At 53.5% G+C, this 15,170-nt stretch overlaps 1 protein-coding gene across 1 annotated transcript in view; it reads left to right on the top strand.

The window, feature by feature from the left end:
• TBC1D22A (TBC1 domain family member 22A) overlaps positions 1-15,170 on the top strand; it is a 273,044-nt gene that overhangs the window by 16,115 nt on the left and 241,759 nt on the right. The window contains exons 2-4 of the mRNA XM_074326597.2: positions 6,324-6,380; positions 7,123-7,439; positions 11,787-11,963. Coding sequence (XP_074182698.1) covers positions 6,324-6,380; positions 7,123-7,439; positions 11,787-11,963 — 551 coding nt within the window. The remainder of the gene's footprint in view (positions 1-6,323; positions 6,381-7,122; positions 7,440-11,786; positions 11,964-15,170) is intronic.

The raw sequence follows: 15,170 nt of genomic DNA, 5'->3' as shown, positions 1-15,170 counted from the left end.
GCTCTCCGTGGGCTGCTTGCTCTTCCTCAAAAGCACGATGGCTGGGTTTCAGGAGAGAACCCAAGAGGAGCTGGCGGGAGCTATATGACCTTTAAACACATGACATCTATTGAGATTCACATGTATTATAATCCACCCATTTAAATTCACATACAACACCATTCACTCATTTAAAGTGTAAACTTCAGTCTCCGTGTATTCAGAGTTGTGTACCCATCCGTCACGGTCAATTTTAGAACATGTTTATCACCTCGAAAAGAACCCTGTGCTCTTTAGCTGTCACCACCCACCCCCCAGCTTCCCACCCCCGCCCCCAGGGCAACCGCTAATCTGCTTTCTGTCCATCGATTTGTCCATTCTAGACATGCTGTGTGAATGAAATCACACAATGGGTGTGTTTTTGTGGCTGGCCTCTTGCACAGCAGTGTGTTTTCAAGGCTCTTCCGTACGTCTCAGTCCTTCATTTCATAGCTGAATCACAGTCCATTGTATGGATAGACCACGTTTTCTTTATCCGTCCGTCTGGTGATGGACATTTGGCTTGTGTCTACTTTTTGGCTATTGTGAGTAATGCTGCTGTGAACATTTCTGTACAGGTTTGTGTGTGGACATGTGTTTTCATCTCTCTTAGGTATACACTGGGAATGGAATTACTGGGTCATACGGTAACTCTGTATTTACTTGTCTGGGAAATTGTCAGACTGTTTTCTGAACCGGCTACACCATTTTTCATTCCCACCAGCACATTGTGTAAGAGTTTCATTTTCCCGATATTCTCACCAGCACTTGCTATTATCTGTCTTTTTTACTTTTAGCCATCTCGTGTGTGAAGTGGTATCTCACTGGTTTCATTTCCTTAACGACTAGACGTTGAACATCTTTTCATGTGTTGTTTGGCCATTTGCATATCTTCTTAGGAGAAATGTCTATTCAAATTCTTTGTTCATTTTTAAATTAGTTAATCTTTTCATTATTGAGTTGTAAGAGTTCTTTATATATTCTAGATGCAGTCCCTTATCAGATACGTGATTTGCAAGAAATTTCACCTATTCTGTGGGTTGTCTTTCTACTTTCTTGATATGTCCTTTGAAGCACCAAGGATTTAAACTTTGACAATGTCCAGTTTATCTGTTTGTTGCTTATTGGTGCTTTTGGTGTCATTCTAAGAAACCATTGCCTCGTCTAAATCCTTCAAGATCTACTCCTGTGTTTTCTGCTAAGAGTTTTATAGGTTTAGCTCTTACATTTAGGCCTTTGATTTTGAGTTGACTTGTGTAGGTTGAGAGGCCCATGTGCTGCTTGCTGCTTTGGCATGTGGATATCTCGTTGTCCCAGCACATTTGGTGAAGGACAGTTGTGTCCCCATTGGTGCGCTTGTGAGAAACCAGTCGGCTGCGAATGTGCGGGTTTCCCTCTGGACCGTCAGTTCTCTTCCAGCGATGTCTGTGTTTACGCTTACGCCAGTACCATGCTGACACGGTTACTGAATCTTTTGGGAAGTTGTGCAATCTGGAAATGCCGTTTCTCCCACTTTGTCCTTTTTGAAGGTTTTTTTGGTTATTCTAGATCCCTTGCGTTTCCATATACATTTCTGGATCAGCTTGTCAATTTCTGCAGAGAAACTAGCTGGGATTTGGATAGAGATTGCATTGGATCTATGTTGACGTTTGGGAGCTCTGCAGCCTTAGCAATATTAAATCTTCTGATACATGAGTGTGGGTGTCTTTCCAGTGCTTTAGGTCTTCTGTAGTTTCAACGATATGTGTTAGTTTTCAGAGCATACATTCGACACACCTTTCGTTAAATCTATTTCTAAATGTTTCATTCTTTTTGATGCTATTATAAGTAGAATTTTAAAAAGAACTTCATTTTTGGTTTCATTGAAAGTATATAGAAATATAATTAATTTTTGCATATTCATCTTGTATCTTGAAACCTTGCTGACTTTGTTTTTAAGTTCTGATCCTTTTTTTAGTGGATTTCTTAAGATTTTCTATATACAAGATCATGTCACCTTGTTAGATAGTTTTACGTCCTCCTTTCCAACTTGGATGCCTCTTAGTTCTTCTTCTTGCCTGATGGCCCTGGGTAGACCCAGCAGCCAGTGTTGAAGGAAGTGGGGAGAGCCAGTCTCTCTTATTCCTGGTCTTAGGGGGAACGTTCAGCCTTCACCGCTAAGTATGTTGTTAGCTGTGGGCTCTATGGATGTTCTTTGTGAGAATGAGGACATTTCCTGCTATTCCTGGTTTGCTGAGCCTTTTTATCATGAAGGGGTGGGTGTTGACTTTTTTCAAATGTGTTTTCTTCTGTGACTACCGAGATGGTCATGTGGTTTTTGTCCTTTTTTCCTATTACTATGGTTATTAGTTGATTTTGGTTGTTACACTAGCCTTGCATTCCTTGGATAAATCCCACTTTATCACGATGAACAATTTTTGTTTTATGTTGTTGGGTTTGGCGTGCTTGTATTTTGTTGGGGATTTTGCGTGTATAGCTGTAAGAGGTACTGATCTGTAGTTTTCTTGTGATGTCTTTGTTTGGTTTGGTATCAGGGTGATGATACTGGCCACACAGAATGAGTGGGGAAATGTTCCTTCTGCTTCTGGGTTTTGGAAGAATTTCTGAAGAATTGGTATTTTTCTTTATATATTCAGTAGAATTGACCAGTGAAAACATTTGGACCCGGGCTTTCTGTAAATAGTGTTTTGATGACTAATCCAGTCTCTTCACGTTATATGTCTATTCAGATTTCCTTTTTCTCCTTTGGTAAATTTCAGTTTTGTTTTTTTTTTCTTTTTCTGGGAATCTGTCCTTTCATCTAAGTAACCTAATTTGTTGCTGTATAATTTCATGATATTCTCTTGTATAATCCTTTTTCTTTCTGTCAGGTCGATAGCAGCGTCCTCTGCTGCATTTCTGATGTTAGTACTTCGAGTCTCCTAGCGTTTCCTCTTAGTGCCGCGAAACATTTGTCAACTCTGTTCATCTTTTCAAAGGACCACCTTTGGTTCTTTTCTTTATTTTTCTCTACCGTTTTTCTAAGGCCCTATATTTTAAAGAAGTAACCAGACCAGTGGTTTTCAGTGATTTCCCCGGCCTCCTGCTGTGGTTCCTCGGAGTTTCATCTTCTCAGTTTCTGTTTGAGTGGCAGGGGGGCAGGCGAGTGGGGGGCTTCTCCTGCGGCTCCTAGTTCTCCTGCTTCTTCACTTCTCCAGAACAGCTCTGCCTCTGCCTGCATTGTGTTTCCATGTAAACATTCTTTTGAAAAGTTGGTTTGCTGCTTAATACCCCTCACCCCTCACACATTAAATGAAACCCCACAGGATAACAAAACTGGAGCTGCGTGTACTAACACTGGCACGTAAAAAACAATCTCAAAGGGCGGCCGATGGCTCAGTTGGTTAGAGTGCGAGCTCTTAACAAGGTTGCTGGTTTGACTCCTGCATGGGATGGTGGGCTACGCCCCCTGCAGCTATAGATTAAAAACGGCGACAGGACTTGGAGCTGAGCTGCGCCCTCCTCAACTAGATTGAAGGACAATGACTTGACTTGGAGCTGATGGGCCCTGGAGAAGTGCACTGTTCCCCAATAAAGTCCTGGAAATACACACTGTTCCCTTCCCCAATAAAATCTTTAATGAAAAAAAAAAAAAATCTTGGAAGAGAGTGAAGTTGCAAAAAAGTATATACAGAGGGTGCCAAAAGAATGTGTTTACATTATAAGAAAGGAAAGAACTGTATTAAAATTATAATACTCAATATATACTGGTAACAAAAGATGAATACAAGTCACGTTTGACTTGTGCAATTACAAGAGGTGTTCAGAGTGGTTACCATCAGCGTCCAGACACTTCGAATTACGGCAAACTATAGCTTGAGCAACGTTGACCAAAGTGTCCACTTGTACATGTTTTTGGGACCCCGGTATAAGTGTATGTATGATAATACTAGGACAACCTTTGCAGATGTGCAGAATAATATCACGTTGCCTAGAGATCCAGGAGTCTTTTGTGAAAATACAAACACTTGCCTGCGAATTGTAAATGTCCAGTTGGGGTTGGTGGTTGCCCTTGAGGAGGCAGGTAGGGAAACAGATCGTGAGGCAGAGTGTTAGGCTTCATGCAGCTGACTCCCCGCGAGGGTGGCGAGCCTCTAAGCTGGCTGTGTCAGCTGCTTTCTGCCCCTCGGTTTCCTCACCTTTCCAGCTTCTGGAGGCTGCCCACGGTCCTTGGCTTGTGGCCCCGTTTCTCTGTCTCCAGAGAAACGTGCAGCGTGGCGCTGAGCACAGCCGGGAAAGTTCTCCACTCTTGTGGCCTCTGATTAGATCGGGCCCACCTTGATAATCCAAGGTTCACCCCCGAGGTTTATGTCCTTGAGCACATCTACAAAGCCCCCTTTGCCAGGTGAGGTGACAGTCACAGGTTCTGGGGATTAGGATGTGACATCTTTGAGGGGCCATTATTCTACTGACCACACCGCCTGAATGACAAAGGGGCCCTCTATTTACAAGAAGGTTTTTGGGAGTCAGTAAGGAAAGGGTAAACAGCCCCTTAGAAAAATGGCCAAAAGGTCTGAACAGGCAGTTTACAAAAGCAGTATCACATACAAACAAAAGTGTTTAAGGATTGTTCTGCCTTCCTGGTAACCGAGGCGACGCACCACCGCCATCGAGACCACTTTTCTCCCGTCAGGTTAGTGACGACTTATGGTCTGTCCACGTAGCTGTGGGAATGGGAGCGTTCCATCTGTGGCCGTATGTGCCGACAGCCCTATAAACGCGTCCTTTATGTCCCCGGCACTCCGTTTCTGGGAACTTATCCTCATGACGTTCTCATAGTTGTGGGCAGGTATTTGTCCCCAGAGACGTTTGTTGCTGTTTTTGTCATCACAAACAGTTTTAAGCACGTTAAATGTCTCACAGTCAACATTGGTCAAATAAGGTATGGTGATATGGTGGCACAGTGTGACGCGAGAGGTGACACTGTCCAGGGAGATGGCACAGGCAGTGATGAGTTCACTGGTGTCTTTTTATTATTGCAATTTTTAAATACTTAAAAAGTTCAGAAGTAAGGATAGATTTGCTAGGAATTGCAGGGAAATGCGTACAGAAATCTTGTGTGACCTTTCATTACTATGATTTTAAATTTACATGTGCTGCGTATATTTTTGTATGTATCAGACAGTATGTATAAAGTAAATAAATGCATTTAAGTAAATTGAAGAATAGTGACATGGGGAAATAGTCAACGATATATTGCTGAGTACAAAAGGTCGGATTTCATTCTGTTTCAATGAATTAGAACATTTATCTGCATGCCCAACGTGTCAGTGTACCTACCCCGCCCCCCAAGGTACTGCATCAAAACGGACCAGTGGCTGTCCTTCCGTGGGGACTGCGTCTGTGAGCACGTCTGTGCCTTAAACAGGGGTGTTTATTTCATGCGAATGGAAGTCTGAGGGAGGAGGTCCTGGGCGGACTGGCCCTGGTACAGTCCAAAGAGACCTGCACTCTTGTCCCTCCTCCCCTGCCACCCACCGTGGGGGGCTTTATTCCTCCTATTTATTTCTCACGGGGGCAAGATGGCTGAGGAACCCCTGGGCCTCACATCTGTGACCCGGGCAGGAAGAGGGGCAAAGCCGAGGGCCCGCGTGTGCTGGCTCCACCGTCTCCTGTCCCGCAAGGGAGCGCCTGCGTTTATGCCGACTGGCCTGCTGTCACATGGCCGCCCCGGCTGGAAATCCCTGGGAGGATGTGGTGGGGGTGCTGAGCTGACCCAAGTGATCACCTGCCACGCGGGTTATTTTGTTGTCATCTGTTTTCCAGATTGACTCTGATGAGCATAAGACTTTTTAAATAAGTCTTATTATAAAATAAGTATTTAATAAGAGTGGTGCTAGATGAGTCTCCTGACGGGCATTTCAGGGTCAGGTTTAGTCCTGCCTGTGACTTGCGGTCCAGAGCAGAGGCTGCCAGGACCTCTGCTGGCTCTGAGTGCTGCCAGCTCCCAGCAGCCCTGTCACCGGTCGCTGCCCGAAGCCTGTGTGACGCTGTCAGGGCTGCGCTTCTGGGCTTCTGTGCTGAGGCCCATTTGCAGGGAGGGCTGAATGCCCTGCTTGTTCGTGGGGGGTGAGCTTGTATGGCCCATTCATACCTTCGGGAGGGGCCCTCAGGACCCCGGGGTGGCTGGAGGGCGGCCTGTGGCAGCAGCTGGAGAGCTGCTTCCCTCAGGCATGTGGGTTGCCAGGGGCGGGTCTTCCTGAGGTGGGGTGGGCCTTTGGGAAAGCTGAGAAGAAGCTCACTGTTTTCTCTTTCTTTTTAAATAGCATCCAGCATGTGTACGGTGCCCAGCACCCTCCTTTTGATCCGCTGGTGCATGGCACGTAAGTGAAGCCTCAACTCTGCAATGCTGTGCAGGCCGCTTTGGGGGGCTGTGGTGACCCCTCAGCTCCCTGGAATTCCTGAGGGGGAGGAAAGTGGCCTTTTGTTCAGCAAACCCATCAAGCAATGGCTTGGATGACACACTGCTGGCCTTGCTGAGCTCACCCTCTGGGGGGAGGCAGCCGTGGAAGCCACAGCTGAAGTGGGTGCCGTGCAGGAGAGCACGAGCTGGCACCCCTCAGCCGGCGGGCAGGGCCTGGCTCCGGCTGTCGGGCGGTGATTCCTTTCTTCGCTCTCCACTGCAGTCTGCCCGCTGCCTGTGACCGCTCCTCCACCAGAGGCGAGCGGCAGGAAGTTACCCAGCGTGTGTGTGTGGTCCTGGGTCCCCCGGGGGGTCCCGAGTAATACATGCTACATGCCCGTCCGTACCCCCAGGGCCTGCACCCCGCTCCAGCTGCTGCCTCGGAGGTTGGCAGGCATGGGGGTGGGAGACTGCACGGGCCCCGGGCACCATCCTTCGCCCCAGTGTGTCTCGGGACCTAGGCCCAAACGGCTGAGCGTGGCGCTGTGCTTCTGCGCTCTTCCAGGGCAGACGCTCCGCGAGTCCCCCGCAGTCGTCCCCGCCTTTCCTGTCACTAAATCCTCAGCAGCCTTGCACCTTTTCACCTGGGGCTCCCTTCTGCCCGGTTGTGGGGAGAGGCCTCGGGGCTGCGGGGTCCGGTAGAGACTGCCCTTGCTTTGCAGCTTGCTCAAGGGCGCGCCCAAGGCGCCGACCACGCCGGTGAAGGCCAAGAGAGTCAGCACCTTCCAGGAGTTTGAGAGCAACACCAGCGACGCCTGGGATGCGGGCGAGGACGACGACGAGCTGCTGGCCATGGCGACCCAGAGCCTCAACAGTGCCGTGGTCATGGAGACGGCCCACCGCGTGCTGCGTAACCACAGCCAGCAGCAGGAGCTGCACCAGCGGCAGGACGAGCCCGCGGCAGAGCCTCCTCCCGCTCCCAGCGGTGACCTCCGGCTGGTGAAGTCTGTCAGCGAGAGCCACACGGCTTGTCCTGCAGGTGGGATGGGGACTCGGGAGGACGCACGTGTCTGCAGACGGAAAGGGGCTGGGGTCACCTCGCTGGGGACGGTTAGGAGGGATGCCTTCGCGTCTGCAGCAGGGATCCCTGCCCTTGAAAGGCCGTGGAGTGGTCACGCCCACGGCCGCAGGCCTTCCACGCTTATCTCTGTTCTCCTGGCTGAGTGCCCCTCCTCATGGGCTGGGTGACAGGGCCACAGTGAGCACAGGCTCAGGAACCACCCCCCCACCCCCAGTGTGCCCTGCTTGCAGTGGGGTGACGTTTCCAGTTGGGGGCCCAGTCAGCCACACGTGCAGAGGGCGTCCCTCATTTGGCAGCTTGCAGTGACCCCCAGGGCACATGCGTGTGGGCTTGGGGGGGGGGTGTCCTATTTTTGGAACTGCCATGCTCAGAGTATGATCTGCGCGAGGGTGGGTCGTGTCTTGCTGCGCACCCGCGCGCTTGGCCTTCGGCGGCCGGTGTTCAGCCCGCGCTCATTACTTCCGCCCTTTCCATGTTGGAAGGTCTGTGAGGTAAGACAGCCGGTTATTTAATGAGCATCTGCGGTGGTTTGGGCGCTGGCCTCAGGGCTTGGGGTGCCCCAGGAGGCAGGCCAGAGGGCGCCTTGCCCTGTGCAGAGTCCTGTCTGGAGAGGGGGCCCGTCACGTGTAGTCAGCTGGGGCTGCTGTCATAGCAATTACGAAGTTAAGTCTCACAGAAAATTATGTCCTTACTGTCTGGAGGCTGGAAGTCCGAGCGCAGGGAACCAGCCAGTCAGGTTCTGGTGGGCCTTTGTGTGTCGCAGACGGCCACCTTCTCGTCGTCGCCCCTCGGTGAGGAGCAGCCAGCTGTCACGGGCACTCAGCTCCCATGGAGACGCCCTTCGTGACCACATCCAGCCCTCCTCTTGTCCCAGGGCCCGTCTTCCTAACACCATCAAGTGAGGGGCGGAGGGCTTCAGCACAGGACTGTGGGGTCACAGTAGCCAGGCAGCGACGCACGTGGTGTGTGGCTCGGGAGCCATTGGGTGGCTGGCCGCCTGCTGTAGAGCTAAGACGGGTGCTCTGGGCGCTTGTGCTGTGAGGGGGCCGCTGGCAGTTTGCCTCCCGCCTGCGCCCGCTTGGGGTTGGTCATCTTTGCGTCCTGGGCGAGCCTTTTGTGCGCACTTGCACTAGTGATAGTAACAGCTGGCACTTACCCATCATTTCCTGTGCGGCAAGTACCGTGACGCCCTGGGGATGAATGAGAGCGTTCGACTTCGCAGCAGCCCTGGGCTCTGTTCGCAGGAGAGGTGGGAGGTCGTGTGGCTCGCCCCGCGCCGCGGGCTGGGGTGCAGACCCAGCGCCCCTGCTGTTAGTCCCCGGCCTCGCCCGCAAGCAGGGCTTCTCCCAGGGGTGCACGGCAGGGTCTCAGGATGTCCTTGGCCGCACACCTGGGGTGGCTGTGTGCGCTCCTGCAGCAAGAGGCCGGGCACCGGGGTGCTGCTCGGCCGGCGAGACCCCACCCGCACGTGCGAGGCCTGCTGGAGTCTGCCCTCGAGCCCAGGAGCTGCTGGTCCCCTCTTAGGATCTGACCCCTTCGGTGGTGGCAGCGGCCGGGATAGCAGAGTGGACAGGACATGTGGGCCTGTTTACAGCTTTTGGGCCTCCTGGCCCGTGAGTCATGGGCCAGCTTCCACAGCGGTGGCGCCAGAGTGAACACACGTCAGTCCTGGGCCTCCTGGGCCCGGTGCTGGCACAGCAAGGCCTCCATACCTGTGTGGTGACGGGCAGTCCAGTGGGAGAACCCAGCACTTGGGAGCTTTCATTCCATGGGCGGACGGAGCCTGGAGTGGTGCCCAGGACCCAGAAGCTTCCGCAGGGGGACGTCCCAATTTGGGCAAGAGGGCTCCTGGACATGAGGTGAGGCCATCCTCGTGGCGGGGGGCGAGGAGGGGCCAGGTTGGCAGGTCCGGCCGGCTTCCCAGGGGAGGGCTTGTGTCTGGCTCACGCCTCGCAAGTTCCTGAAGGGAGGGACCTCGCCCCAGTTACCTTCGTTTCCCCTTGGTGTCTGGTGTAGTCACACAAATGCTGCTGAAGTAAGCCTGGCGACCCTGTGGCTGTCTCTCTGTCCTCCCTCACCCCCACGGCACCCACATTTGTCCCTTCACAGGGACCTACTCCCCAGAGCCAGGCAGGGCCACTGCTAAAGGAGGGACCCGTGACTTCCATTTTATTTTGTTGCTCATATGAACAGCGTTTTGTGATTCTCACGTCCCGGAACATTCCACTTCATGGGGGCACGGTCCACTTAGAGCACTGCCTGTCCTGCTGCGTGGCTGTGCCACTGCCAGCATTTTATGTACGTGCCTGTCCTTTCACAGTGGGCTGCGGTCGGGAGCAGATGTCACCTGCCAGTGTCTGTGGGCCTGCTGCTGCCATCAGCTTGGGCCCTCAGCCTGGATGGGTGGTGGCCTGAAAGTTAGGTGACGGGCAGCGGGGGGCTCGTAGGCTCACCTCCCTTGCGTGCTGTCCTGACTTTCTTACTAAACGTCTGAGAAGTCTCTCGCCTTTGTACCAGAGGTCAGATGCACTGGGCTTGTTTTAGGGCTTGTTTTAGGGTGGCGTTGGGTTAACGGCAAAGTGTGTCTTCGGCTGGGAAGGACTCAGTGGACACAGCCAGGGGACAGCTGTCCCACAGCTGACTGTGATGAAACTGTGAACGGGGTCTCGTGTGTACACTGATTGGCTGTCGTTAGACCCCTCTCCTGGGACCCTGGAGGTGGCATGTTGCCGTGTCTTGCATTCACGGTAGCAGGGACTGGTGGCTGACATTACTGTTTCCTCGGGGACGTTGCTGTTGCTTTGCCGTCCGGCTCCCACCTTCCCCATCTCGGAGTGAGGGCCAGAAGTGGGCTCTGCTCAGGAGTGGGTCCTCTTGTGCCTTAACGCACACGGCTCCTCCTAAGGTAGCCAGTGGATAAACTGAGCACGTTTTGTCCCGCAACACTGTGCCCGCCCTTCCTCTGAGCGCTTTCCCTGCGGGGTCTGAGATGCGTGGGAGGCAGGGATCCTAGAGGAGGAAGAGGAGCGAGAGTCTCACCTGTCCTCCGCGCCCCCCCAGCCCCCCCAGCCCTTCCCCAGTGCAGGCCTGAGGGGGCTCCTGCAGGGGAGGGTCAGCCTGGGAGCCGCAGCCGGTGGGGGGCAGTGGGCGTGTTCCCGCTCCTCTGCGCCCGCTTTGCCGGGCCTTTCCAGAAGCTCGTCTGGGCCAGCCTGCCCGGAGGCCACGGTCGCCCGCTCCTTGGTGCCTGGGGTCGCAGTATGGAGCCTTTCCCGGCCATGTTTTGGGGTGAAGAGCACACTGCACAGCAGTGCTGACCCCCGGCTCCCCCCAGCCTGGCAGCAGCTGCCGCCAGAGGACGTCAGCATGTGCACCCCGCTGTGTGCTTCCCGCCCCACTTCCTGGAGCTTGTTTTTCACTCTGCTTTACGTTTCTGTTTCAGAAGATGGCATCGCTTGATGGCATTTAGACCAGGGGTTAGAGCCTTTCGTGCCTCTTGCGCGTGGGTCCCTTGTTGGTTCTATGGCTCTTTGTCAAGTCACCTGAGGGCCTTGGCCGTCCCTGGTCCTGGGCTGCTGATGTCACGTGCTTTCACCTCACTCCTGTGGGTCCCCTGGGTCCCTGTGGGCGCAGGCCCTTCAGCCTGTCGTGGGGTCAGTGGTGGCCTGGCGAGGGCTGGGCAGGCTTGTGCTCAGTGCCCCTCCTCCTGCCTGCAGTGGGCTTTGGCTCACTTCGCTTCCTCACGGGGCTTGGGGAGCCCCGGGAGGCTCAGACTGGGGTCCCCGTGCTCTGGGGACGGTGGGTTCGCACTCTTGTCGCCCTAGCCTTTGCCTGCTGGCCTCAGTGCCTTCTCGGGCTCCACCCCCATTGCGGGTGACCCTGGGCTTTCCTCCATGCTCAGGCCTGGGCGACCTATGCAGGCACCCTCCCGCCCTACACCCACAGATCCTCGGGTCATGTCATCTGGGTAGGCCTGATCTGGGGGTGCCCTGGCCTCTGTCACGTCCTGCGGTGGCCCGGAGTTTTCTGGTTGTCATTGTCTTGCTTCTGTGTGGGGTGTGTCTGTTTTACTGATGGATAATACTGTAGCAGGAAGGCGGGCGAACTTCCTAAGTAGTAGCTAGTTTCATCTATTGCTCAAGGAGCCAGGGGCCACATGGCTCAGTGCTGGGAGGAAGGGACAGTTGTGACACGGCAGCGTTCACATAGGGAAAGCAGCGCAGCAAGTGGGAGGTCTTCTCAGGGGGAACATGGCAGTCAGAAAGTCCCAGAGGCCATCTTCACCCTCTGTTGTCTCTCTCTCCGCAGAAAGTACCAGCGACACAGCCCCTCTGCAGAGGTCCCAGTCTCTCCCACACTCAGCGACTGTCGCGCTGCGTGGCACATCGGAGCCCAGTGCCCTCAGCAGCTCAGCGTTAAGTGAAAGAGAGGCCTCTCGGCTCGACAAGTTTAAGCAGCTCCTTGCCGGGCCCAACACAGACCTGGGTAAGTGCCTGGGGTGGCGGCTGCGCAGGGGCGCCTGGTTTCTGGAAGACGTCCAGTTCTTGAAGGCCCCGTCTGTTGTCATTGAATGCGCTTGCTTCCCGTGTGCTTCACATTGTTTAGCCATGTTTTGTTAATATGCGTCCAGTGCAATTTGACCAGTATTTTCTGTTCTTTTATTTTCTTAAGGCCCCAGCTGTGTTCTCCTGCTTTCTTAGAGCTGCCCCTGGTTTGCTCTGTGAGGCTGGTGGGGGGGCAGCCTTGCTCTTCACTGTCCCTGGGGCAGGGCTGCTTGGCGCCGTCAGGACCACTGCTGACTTTGCACCTTCCTGCTGGGTCTTCCAGTCGGCATAGAGTGTGATCGGCTGTGGGCACTGCAGGGCCACCGTCGGGCCTGCAGAGGACAGTGGCGTCACCAGCGTGGTTCTTGTGGGTCATGATACCTACTCCATGGACGCTCTGCAACCAGGCTCCGAGGCAGGTGCTCGCTGCCAAGTTCGCCTGCTGGAATTGCAGTGCAATCTGCGTTCTTTCTTTTACGTCGCTCCTCTTTGTCAAGTGCCACCCTGTGCTAGGCGTTTGCTGGATGCTGGAGCTTTCAGGACGGTCAGGCCATCACTGCTGGTTGCAGGGCAAGTGCCACAGGAGCTCTGAGGTCCTGGCTCCCTGAGGTGGGCAGTGCCGCGCTCGGCCAGCAGGTGGCGTGTGAGGCCCATGGATGGGGGCGCAGAGCAGCCAGCCGGGGCGGAGCCTGGCCAAGGGGAAGCAGCCTGCCTGGGGCCCAGGAGGCGGCTGGAAGGTCTTGGAGCCTCGTTCTGGGGTTCTGGGGTTCTCGGGACCGTTCTCATGGGGGGCTCCCTCTTTAGTTTTGCTGGTTTTTGCACACACACGTTAGGCATTTACTTGCGCTAAAGGGCATGTGGTGAAAATGAGTTCCTTTCCTTTATGCCTCCCCCTTCCTTCCCTGTGCTCGTTCCCATGTGTCTTCATCCAGAGATGGTCCCTGCAGTGTTGGGTCAGACTTTTCATTTTGACATAATGTCAAATTATAGAAAAGTTGCATGAGTAGTACGAGCAACTCCCATGTGCTCTTTACCCGAGTCATCAATTGTTCACACTCTGCCCCGTTCTCTTTCTGCGCGTGCCGTGTGGACACTTACTCTCCTTGTGCTGGTGGCTCATATCCCCTCGCTCCTGGAAACCTCGCTGTGTGTTTCCTGAGAACAGGACTTTCTCTCAGTGGAGACCCAGAATCACTGTCAAAGTCCGGAGAGTCGTGGAATCTAAAGAACAGAGTAAAGGAGCAAACTAAACGGAAACAGACTCAGAGAGAGAAAAAACAGGGGTGCTAGATGGGCGGGGGTGGGGATGGGGAGAAGGTGACGGAATGAGAAGCACGAGATGCTGTTCGCACTGTTGCCGTGGGGACGCGAAAGGCAGCTTGGGGGCCATAGCCAATAATGCTGTAAAGATTTTGGAGGGTGTCAGATGGGCACTTGTCCCATTAGGGAGAGCACTTCATGGATAGTGGAGGTGCCTGAGCACTGCCCTGCACACCTGAAGCTGAAGCTGAATAAAGCTGTACGTCAACTACAATTTAACGTGTATAGTCACCGGATGTGGGGTACAGCGTAGGGAATAGAGTCAGTGGAGTTGTAACAGCTGTACAGGATGTCAGAGGGGTGGTAGATTGGGGGGGGGATATCACTTCGTGAGGGGTGTAAATGTCTAGTACGTTGTTTTATACACTTGAAACTCATAATAATACAACAAAGTCAGGAAACTTAGCAATAGTACCCATAAGGTACTACTCTGTAATCCACAGTCCACATTTGACCATATATCTTTCCTCTAGTCCAGAATCCCGTGGGACCACGTGCCGCATTCGCGTCACGTCTCCTGTCTGTGGTAACCAGGTGCAGTACCCAGCCTTGCGCCCCGTTCTGTGACCTGGGTGTCATTGCAAATGCGGGCCCCTCGGTGTAGGCTGTCACGTCCTCCTGAGGAGATTTGGGCTGCTCAGGTCATCCGTGTTCTTGGTCGCTGTCGCAGGAGGCTGTGGTGCTGCTTTGTCCTGTTGCTGACGACGTCCTCTCTGATCACCTGGTTAAGATGGGGTCGGCCAGTTCTTCCAGGGACGAGGTGCTCTCTGTCCTTGGTGATTTGTGGAGACACCTTTGAGGTCTGTGCATTCGCACCGTGCGCCTTCTTTCTCCATAGGAATGGCAGCACTGTTGCTCTCACTTTGTACACGGAACCGTCTGCTTCCCATGAAACCCTGGAGAACGCCGTAGCCTGTGCAGTGCTCTGAGCACTCCGGTCGCGGAGCCCCGTCGTCATTTACCGCCCCTCCTGATGGGCACTCCAAATTTCCGGTTACTACAGACGACTTGACAACTGTTCTTCAGGTGTCCCATCCTCCTCTGTGCTGGGGACGTTCTAGAGCATCACTAATGTGGGTGGGGGAGAGGGAGAGCTGGAGGACCGGGTGGGAGTCTCCCCAGCACACTGGGAAGGACAGGTGGGTCGTGCGTGAAGGACGTTCCGTAGCCACTGGCTTTTCTGGTTCCCCAACACACGTCTGCCTTTCAGGCAGTGTAGGGAGGCCAGTGAGAGTGGAGGTTGTGGGGACGGGCTGCTGCGTGGAGTGCTGGCCCCACTGCTTCCTCGCCGTGACCTGGCCCTTGGACCGGCCTGGCGACTTCTGGGCTCAGTCCCCTCATTCATCTGTAGGCGTAATGGCAGCTGTACCAGTTGTACAGCTAATACACAGAAAGCGCTTAGGAGGGCGCCCAGCACGTCATAGAAGCTCAGGAGACGTTATTTCTGTTTGCTTTGACCCATTTATCCTCTAACTTGACTCTTAGCACGTGGGCATATGTGGCCACTTTTGTGATCATTGACATGTCAAGGCCGTTTCTAGATGCTTCCTTGGTTATGTTCCGCTGTTTCTCATGGTAGGTGGCAGGGAGAGAGCTGATGAGAACAAGATTGCCTGATGGAATCCTGTTCTGGGCCAGGATCTGAGCCCCCAGTTAGAACCTTCTCGTGGACTTTGTCACTGGGGTAACTTGGGAACTTAAAATCATACTTAAAAATAAAGCTTTCAAGACTTGTGGGAAAATGCGTGGATGGATGGATAGATTGAAAGGTTAACATGTAAAAATCTTCTTTTGTTAGGTTGATGGGATTACGGGCTTTTTTCTCTTT

The sequence above is a fragment of the Rhinolophus sinicus genome, chromosome 1 (genome assembly GCF_057876585.1).
Source record: "Rhinolophus sinicus isolate RSI-liver-muscle chromosome 1, RSI-T2T, whole genome shotgun sequence".
In the NCBI taxonomy this organism is placed as follows: domain Eukaryota; kingdom Metazoa; phylum Chordata; class Mammalia; order Chiroptera; family Rhinolophidae; genus Rhinolophus; species Rhinolophus sinicus.
This window is presented reverse-complemented; position numbering and strand designations above follow the sequence as displayed.